Source organism: Ixodes scapularis, unplaced genomic scaffold, assembly GCF_016920785.2.
Source record: "Ixodes scapularis isolate PalLabHiFi unplaced genomic scaffold, ASM1692078v2 PGA_scaffold5__190_contigs__length_132052651, whole genome shotgun sequence".
NCBI classification, from domain to species: domain Eukaryota; kingdom Metazoa; phylum Arthropoda; class Arachnida; order Ixodida; family Ixodidae; genus Ixodes; species Ixodes scapularis.
The window spans coordinates 37340572-37349658 of NW_024609880.1; the positions used below are offsets into that span (position 1 = coordinate 37340572).

The 9087-nt window shown below is 41.2% G+C and overlaps 1 protein-coding gene across 1 annotated transcript; it reads left to right on the forward strand.

The window, feature by feature from the left end:
• Positions 1-370: 370 nt before the first annotated feature.
• On the forward strand, positions 371-6879 carry LOC120839098 (3-oxoacyl-[acyl-carrier-protein] reductase FabG-like). Its single transcript, XM_040209339.2, has 3 exons — positions 371-758; positions 5056-5267; positions 6019-6879. Exons 1-3 carry the CDS (start codon positions 431-433, stop codon positions 6421-6423), a joined length of 945 nt encoding a protein of 314 aa, XP_040065273.1. The 5' UTR covers positions 371-430; the 3' UTR covers positions 6424-6879.
• Positions 6880-9087: the final 2208 nt, after the last annotated feature.

Genomic DNA, 9087 nt, shown 5'->3' on the forward strand with positions numbered 1-9087 from the left:
TGAGTATTGCAGCTTGCGCCACGTTCCCCGAGCTCCAATGCGCTAACACACTCGGCTGCCTAACCCCCTCCGCACAAGCTTTAATACTATTAGAGGTGCTCTTGACAATGGGTAGTTGTTAACTCATTTTGAAGGGTATGGTATGAAGAAACGACGTAGAAAAGTCGGAGACTCAAATGATGTAAACCTAGCATTTTTTTTCTCATTCCGCTGCTTTTTTCTATGATGGGAGCGGTCTCGAGTTGTTCTTATAGTGCGCTGAATTGACGAATGATGGTATTGCATCTTCTTGGCGTCATTTTGAAGGTGGGTGTTGCTATGTTGACGCCTTGTTTCCGGTTTATATATAAGCGTAGAATTAAAAAGCATTGGCTTAGAATCTGTGTTCTCTTCCTTGCGTTCTAAACAAACTTATTGACTTCTTTTCACGATGTTAATTCTTAAGCGTTCTGCCTACTACTTGGCATTTTGTGTAGTTCTGACAAGATACCTCTCGTCCGGCTCAAATGAGGACTTGGATAAATGCTATGGAGAAGAGAATGCCGCAACATATTCCGCATGGGATGAAACATCACCTACGAATATGCCCGACATAGGAAATACCTCCTATGGACTGAAAGGTAGACTGGCGATCGTCACAGGCGGTGCAAGTGGAATCGGCAGGAGTGTTTGCTTAGTTCTGGCTCGCGAGGGTGCCACAGTCGTGGTGGCTGACATAAACTCAACCGGCTCGAGTATAACCCTCGAAATGTTGAAAGGTGGGTACCGTCACTTACAATTTAAGTAGAATCTGCGTCTCCTCGGAGTTCTATACTTTATTCTCAGTACAAAATGGGGAATGTAACTTTACATTTGTGTTCACTTGGATCACATTATTCACGTTTTAACTATTGTTGACTACAAAACGCATATACTATCAGAAGAGATGAACGATGTACGTGATATGCCCCTAGGTCGTGTAATTGGTTGCAGGAATAGCAACTAAATAATCTTAGCGATATTGAAATATTGTACCTGTTTATATTTATTTGTGACTAAACTAAAACGTTTTAGTTTGCGGTACGTATCATACAGAAGCTTGCGTCAAGGCTGATCTTGTGCTGATTATTAGAGATACGTAAACTGACTGGGACCTTGTGCAATAAAAAAAGCCACTTTGTAAGTCAAAGAAGACCACCACAAAATATTTATATTTTATATTTACTGGAACGGCGTAGTTCGCCGTCTTCAGCTACTGCTTGTTTTATGCTGACATTGGCCAATACGTTTAGACAGTTCTTCTATTTGGCGAGTGATGCAATTCCGCGAGAATATGACTGCCAACCTGAACAACCCTAGCATAGGCTAACAACCGCTCGGAAAATCGGTGAAAGTTTTATCCAGCTGAGAAAGTAATAGTATTTATCTAAGTTTATTATGCCAGCGTTATGAAATGAAGATACGCTCTTTTTGGTAAGCCTTCCTTTATCAAAAAATCTTCACTCCGTCAGAACGTACGCACTAAATTAGGTGAATTTAGAAGTAAATTACGTTCGACAATATTTGCGATTAAGAGTAAGCAGGGGTTTATTTTTGCCGATTGCTCATTTCCCAGCGAATGTTGACAATTATGTAGCAGCGTAAAAATCTGGGCGGCCTGGTGATGAATTGAAACGAGACTACAGCGCAAAAGGACAACGGTCCAGAAGAAGACACAGGCAGACCAGGCAACGCAGTAACAAATGGCTGATTTTTTTTATTAGGAAACTATATACTGAGTATGTATAGGTTATGTTTTGTGTTTTCATGTTTTTTCCTAATAAAAACATGTTTGTCAGCACCTGTTTTGCCTGTGTCGTCCTCTGACCCATCGCCATGTTGCGCTGTTTTCTTGTTTCATTGACCAATCTCGTTGATTTTGTCTATAAAACAATGTATACTTGACGGGTTTCGCATTTTTTAAAAATAAAAATTACATTGCTGCATAACCTTTCTCAGAACACTTGTGTAAAATAATGCAGGCTTCAGACCGATTGGACGTGTAGTAGAATGAAAAAAAAAATTTTAGAAATATTTTTTTTTCGCGGCGAGATTGTAACTTACAATGACCGAGCTTTGTTTTTCCGAGCAGTTGACTAAGCTCAATAATTGTTTAAGTGTATACGAGTTGCTTGCCGCGTTCTAGAACACTTATGTTAATATGATTTAGGTGGTCTTTGTTTTCCTATGCTTTATATATATTGCTCTGGTAAAAAGCAATATGTTATGAGACAGTTCCATCGTTACCGTAAAGACCCGAGACAACCCGCCACCTATTTTTGGCTTGATTTGCTAGATATTTTCTTTTAAACGCTGAAAAATACCCCACTCCTAGTAATCGTAGTGTTGGGATGAATGATAACTTCGGCTTAGATGCGTCTAGTTAGCAATGGCGGGATATAATCGATCATTGCTGACTGGAAAGCACAGTCATCTTTTCTTAATCGCTCGTCGCCGCGATAAGAAGTTTGGAAGAGACACATGATCTGAAAATAAATTGTGTTTTAACTTTTCTAGATTGCACTCCGAAAGATAACCCGCAACTTATTTTCACTCGATTTTCTCGCGATTTTAGGAACTATCTCTCGGGATATTACGGCATAACAATCTGAACTCACACAATGGTGCAACTCGGATTGTTAGTTGCGAAGATGATCGTGTTCACGATGGGACAGCTTAATAGCTGTTCTGCTCTTAGTTTACTACACCTTATTTTTGAGAATTAATTATGTAGTTATAAGTACACGATAATGATCTCTTCATAACAATAAACAGACACACGCCGATAAGGGAGCATTAGTAACATGCACACATTCAGAAATTTTGTCAAGGGTCAGTGTGCACTAATGTACGCAGTAGAAGCACGGTAACTGCAAAACATACCTTTTGAATCCTAATTAAAATATAAGCACGATATTTGCTTAACTCACCCTCCCAATCCTGAATATTATTGGATTATATTTACATAAAATTATTTTGCGCTTCCAATAATCTAGTAGAGCAGGAGTGTCGTGTGATTGCGAATATTGAATGTTAGAGGAGGCTTGGGTGCATATATATCCAGAAACAATTGTTTGCAAGTTGAATGACCATAATACACATTAGAGAAAGCATCACCAGTTTGAGAATGTTACGTATAAAATTAATTATAAAGTTTAATTTTTATCACCGGTAAACTTTATTGTTCTAAACCGGCATCTCAGTCATTCGGTTTCAGTGCAGTTAGCCTCGGTCTGATTGCCTCAGGCATATCGCTTTACTCTTGATAACTTCACCTTGCTGCCGACCCTTGGGTCAGCATTTGTATTTTAAAATATTTAATGAATATAATAATATTTTATCTTTATTCAATCATCGATTTTTTTACAAGGAACCGATGTAACCCAAAGGGAAGTGAAACGTTGGACAGTGATTCTGAGTTTCATTGAGAAAATAATAAGCTTTGTTCTGCCGGACACTAACGATTTGGCTTTCAAACCATAAATCACCCACGTTCACTATATATCTGTATGTTTGTTTTTGCCCAGAGTTATTCACGCTTTGTATGCGTATTCTTTTCAAAGTAATTTCAGGCAACGATAGCGACCAGATAAGCGCTTTTGTGGATCGGAAGAAAACTTCGACAATATTCCTTCAAAACATATGACTTCTTTTTCAATCGTTAAACTGGACTTGAAAAAGATTACGCGAAAAGAGTTTTGAAAAAGGCAGTAAAAAAGGTACCCCGAAGGCAACTGTATCAGTCAATCGTCTATCGCCCTAGATAGGGCAACCCGAAACGTTTTGGTTTTGTAATTTTTCTAAAGAAATGGTTTTGTTTCTTATGTTACCTTAACAGGCGTCAGTGGGGGGCGTTTCTACGGATGTGCAAGGGTGGTGCCGGGTCCGGTTTTTGTGTTAATGTATAAATTGGATAATAGGTTTCACTACTTTGTATGACTTGCGGTCTCTGGTTCGAATTGAGGCCAAGGCTAGATGTACTCCCAGCTGAAGGTCACGAAAACGTGTACAAATTGCCGGGAAACGTGTGCGTGTGAGATGATATATATATCTTTGCGACAATCAAGTTTAGTAGCTGTGTTGGAAGACGTTAAGTGTTTTTCCCCCTTTTCGTTCATGTTCTCCGGTTTTTCAGAAATGTGTAACGTAAACCAGCTCACCTCTCCCCTCACTCACTCCCCAATTTTTTAATCCAATTTCATGAACCGTTATGTCGTCTTTTATCAAATTGTTTTCCAGCAAAAGAAAACGCGTCCCATACATTTGGCATAAATAGGGCGAGTCGTATTAAGGAGCGCAATTTTAGTGAAGGTCGGTATATTCATCTCAAGGAATGGGTGCAAAACTATTTGTTAACCAGAAAAAAAAGAACAATTTCTCTTTTTTAAGTATTGTACATTAATGCTCAGCATATTCAACGTTATCTAAACACCATATGTTTTAAATCTTATGTTTGAAGGCCATAATCGCGCCAAACGCTTTCTACCTTCAATTTATGCTTTGTACCAAAATTTATTATCTTTGACTCTTTTTTTCCTAATTGGTTCAGTTGTACCAATCTTTGTATCACGTTCCCTTTATGTAATGCCCGAAAGGGCCTTTAGGGTTAAAATAAATAAATAAATAAACAAGTAAATAAATAAAAATTACCTTGGCCACCTGAGTGCAATATGCCTCGGACTGACAACCGAATGCACGTCGGTCTGGTTTCGAATTACATAGTTTGATACCAGACCTTAGGCCAGCATTTCGCCCTAGAAATATTTAGTAAGCATTTTGTTTTATTCACTCATTGTTGTTTTCATTACTAACTGAATCAACCCATAGGGAAGAATGATAAGACTAGAAAGTTATTGAAAGTCTAAGTGAGAACATTTCCAGCTTTAATTTGCCGGACAGATGAATGACAATTCAATGATAAATCAAGATTGGTTTGTCTTCCAAATCAGAATTGACTCATATTTATTAGATATGCCTTAGTTTTCATTTTCCCCAGAGTTATTCAATTCAATCTTTGCATGCCCATTCTTTTCACAGTCATTTCAGGGAACGAAAGCGAACACATGACCGCTTATGTTGATGTAAGAAATTCAACCTTGGTGAAAGAGATGTTCCAATGCGTCAAAGATGCCTACTCTGATAAGAACATTAGCATTGTGGTGAACAGTGCCGGTATCATGCACAAGCCGACGCTCCTGGTCAACTTGTCTGAATGTTCATATGACAATACAATGAACACCAACCTAAAGGTACTGGGCATGACCTAAGAACCGCATTGCGTGTTGGGAATGAATTACTGAATAACCTTTTAGGACGTTATCTGTATGAATATATTAGCACACCATTCTTGATAATGGTGTTACGAATAACTTTTTAACACAAGCAAGCATAAAATCGTGTGCTGTGTTTTGATGACAGTTTAAATCAGCTGTAACTGCCTTGGTGTCGCTTTTAGAATATTGTAAAGAAAGACAACGATTACACTTATTCCTATCAGAGTATGGAACACGTTACACATGTTTGTTGACTTTTCTTTTTTGTTAAACGTTGAATAATAACACCATATTGCTACCGTGGGCCTTTTTGCGCTTCTGTATACTATATCACAGAAGGCTTCTCGGCCTTCTAGATTCTCAGTAGGCTTCACAAAGAGACGAACACTATTTGATTAGAATATATTCAGTCTTTCGAACCTTTTTTGAAAGCATCAAAACAGTGGAAACTTTAGTGATACGGAAAAGTCGCTAATACATTTTGGCAATGGCTCAATTAAAAAAAAAATGCCAAAACGTAAACCTTTTTTTTTTGGCGAATATTTTAACCTATATCTGCTTGCATCGTTTCTTAACGCAATTAAAAGCTTATATTCTAAGCTTGAACCAAAAAATAATGTTCCCAGCCAGCTGACCGATATATCTTCTCTTCTTGCAATTGAAACGTTTTTTAACTGGCACATATGTGGTATTTCCATAAGAATTAACTATGCTCCTTCACTTCCAGGGAACGTTCCTTGTCACACAGGAAGCTGTGAAATCCATGCTGAGTGACAACGTCACACTAGGGGCCATAGTGAACATTGCCAGCATAGTTGGAAAGGGTGGCTTCCCCACTGTGAGTGCGTACGCAGCATCCAAGGGCGGCGTGATCGCGTTCACGAAGTCCGTGGCCCGTGAGCTCGGAACGTCGAACATCCGAGTCAACGTCGTCCTGCCCGGAGGCACCGAAACACCGATGGCTCAGAAGTACTCCAACGAAACCAAGCGAAAGAGGTTGCAGGAAATAGTGCCCATGAAGCGGAACGCACAACCCCTCGAAATAGCGGAAGTGATCGTCTTCCTCTGCAGCAACAAGTCCTCTTACATGACTGGATCGCCCGTTGATGTAGCGGGCGGAACGTACATGTAAATGGTACGCGTCACCCAAAGACATTTACGTTCTTGGTCTCGCTTTCTCTCGCGGCTTCAAGCAATAGGCTCCTTGCACAGGACGTCATTTCCGTTGCCCTCCAAAGAAGAGGGGAAGAAGGAGCTCCCCTCTTATCAGGACAGTCCTTTGTACCTCCCGAATTTGTACAGGCGTCGCTATTCTCCCCCCAGAAGATTATAGAAGATTAACATGTCACTCAAAATTCTTACAAAAGCAGCTTCCCTCTCCTCCTCTTACTTGGTGTTCAAAAGTGTGCGATGTGACGTCAGTGCAAGGAGCCTATAAATAAGACACCTGGAGTCTTAAGACAAACAGCGGGAGCAAGGGATGTCTCCTGCTGCGATTAGTCAGCTGTGAGCAGACGGCGATGTTCCGGCGCCTATCCGTGCTCCCCATCTATTTCTTTCAGTTATATAAAAAACGTTTTTATTAACCTATTTATTTCAACTGCGTCTATCAGTCTTGAAACAATAATATGCTTAGGTGCTTAAAGTGTCATGTGCCTGCCATGCTTCTAGCCAAGGCCGGCGTTAGGCACGGGCTACGGGCACAGAACCCCCGAGGGCTGAACCCCGTTATTCACAACTATCGAGGGGTCTCCGCACCCACATCGGCTAATGCCGTTCACTTTGTTGGGATTTTATGTAAAATTTTTGTTGTTCCTCCGGAAATTGAAAATAGAAGAGACAGCCCGCCTATAGGGCACAGTCAGATCCATCTTTTCCGGTTATGTACTACGTCGTTTGGGCTTCGAGAAGTACCTTCTAGGAGGCGTTGTCGCTTCGGCACAAATATAGAGTTTCTTTGTCTGTTTCTGTGAAAAAATATAGAGAATATGTGTATTAGCACTCCTTGACCACTATGATTTTGATAGTTTATATATTTATGTTCGATGAATAGGTAAAGTTACCCACAAAACTTAAAAATATGCCTTCAGTTTTTTTTTTTTTTTTTTGCTTTCAACTTTTTTGTTGGTGTAATTTATGGAAATCCTGGTTCTGCATTTGGCAGACCCAGGGAATTCCAGGAGACCCAGGAAATTAGATTAAGCATATGTAAATCTGACACATTACATAATTACAGACAGTTTTGATTAGCATGCAATCGAGAAGATTGATTTCTATTTAGAGGCAGTGTCAACAGTGGGCTTCACATACCTCCATAACTAAAGAACAAATTGCATGCTTTTTAAAATTTAACAATGCACAAACAGGGACAGTTTTCTGCAACCTTTGAAATATGTAAAAGATCGGCAACAAAAAGCAATAATCGCGCGATTCTGCTTTTTTCTTTTCTGTCCAAGCTTGCTCACATGGTAGGCCTCTTTATGGAAATCCTGCTTATTAATGCGTGAGAATTTGTGTCTCAGTAGATGCGCTGACGTTGGACTGGACACATAGGAAGCGACAATCGCTTGCGACGTCCCCCTTCGCCCATTTCGGCGTCGCGCAGTAGGGGACGGCAAATGTATAACTAAAACGCGTACCCCCCCCCTTCCCCCCCCCCCCCCCCCCCCCCGCGTTCACGCCGCCTAGCGGCGACATTCTGCGGATGGCTGATTACAGATTATTAACCCATCTTGGGCTTACCTTTCTATTAGGGGTGACCTTACTTAGTACTTAGTGGCCTTACTTAGTGCACGCCGCCTCGCGGTGCCCACCGGTTTCCTAAGTACGCCCTAGCCCCGCTGTCCCCCGCTACACGTCGGTTGCTAGGTGTTACGTCACGCGGCCGGCGTGCAGGTGCGCGCTTTGGACGCCCTCGGAAACTCCTGCCGCCGGCTTTAGAGACCTGCGCACGCGCACGGGCTGCGGTTTCGCTCTTTGGCCTGCCACGCCGCTCTTGTTTCGGATCATTTTCCATGTGATGTTCATGAAATCAAATGTTAGCGGAGATAGCAGAATGGTGTAAATAAATGGTATAAACTAAACTAAAATCTTATATAGCAACTTAACAGCTGTATCCAAAACTGCTGTACGGCCAGAAAGTGGGCCGATATGAGCGTTCGGCGCACCGGAAGGCGAGGGGGAGGGGCCAGGTTAATGAAGGGCAACAGAAGGAACGCGCAGGAAAGGCGTAACGGTGAGGGAGTCAAAATCGCGCCGGCAATTGGTTCAGGTTGGAGGGAAATAAAAGCACGTTGGTGTATTCGGCGGATGAACAAACGCACGAGGTGAGTAAGAGACTGATGAACTTGCATGCTGTATAGTCGGTGACAGGGTAAGTATCCAGTCATTACAGTCAGTGTGCCAGCAAATCGCTTCCCCTCATTTCCTTAACGTCAAAAGCACGAGGAAAAATTTTTTTCCATTGCTCTAACGAGTGCGTTTGAGAAGCGATAATTATTCGGCTCTTTACGATAATTACCCGGGCATTCGTCGCAAAGTCGTGCCGATATTTGCTTTTGCCTGTGGTGAGGAACCAACATTCGTATCGCAGCTGAAACGTTCAGTGGGTCCGCTTCGTCAGCGGACCCACTGAACATAATTATTGAGTAAAAGAAAAAAAAAAAAACACACACACACACACACATTGCGCGAAACTTTTGAAATTATGGATATATATATTAGTTACAATAAGACACAATAATGCGGTGGAGAGTTATATAAAATACCTAAACACTCAAACGCGAGTAGTTTAAGT

Coding starts and splice junctions, on each gene's coding strand:
- LOC120839098 (XM_040209339.2), top strand. CDS start 431: ATGTTAATTCTTAAGCGTTCTGCCTACTACTTGGCATTTTGTGTAGTT. Junction 759..5,055: donor AACCCTCGAAATGTTGAAAG/GTGGGTACCGTC, acceptor TTCTTTTCACAG/TCATTTCAGGGAACGAAAGC. Junction 5,268..6,018: donor CAATGAACACCAACCTAAAG/GTACTGGGCATG, acceptor CTTCACTTCCAG/GGAACGTTCCTTGTCACACA.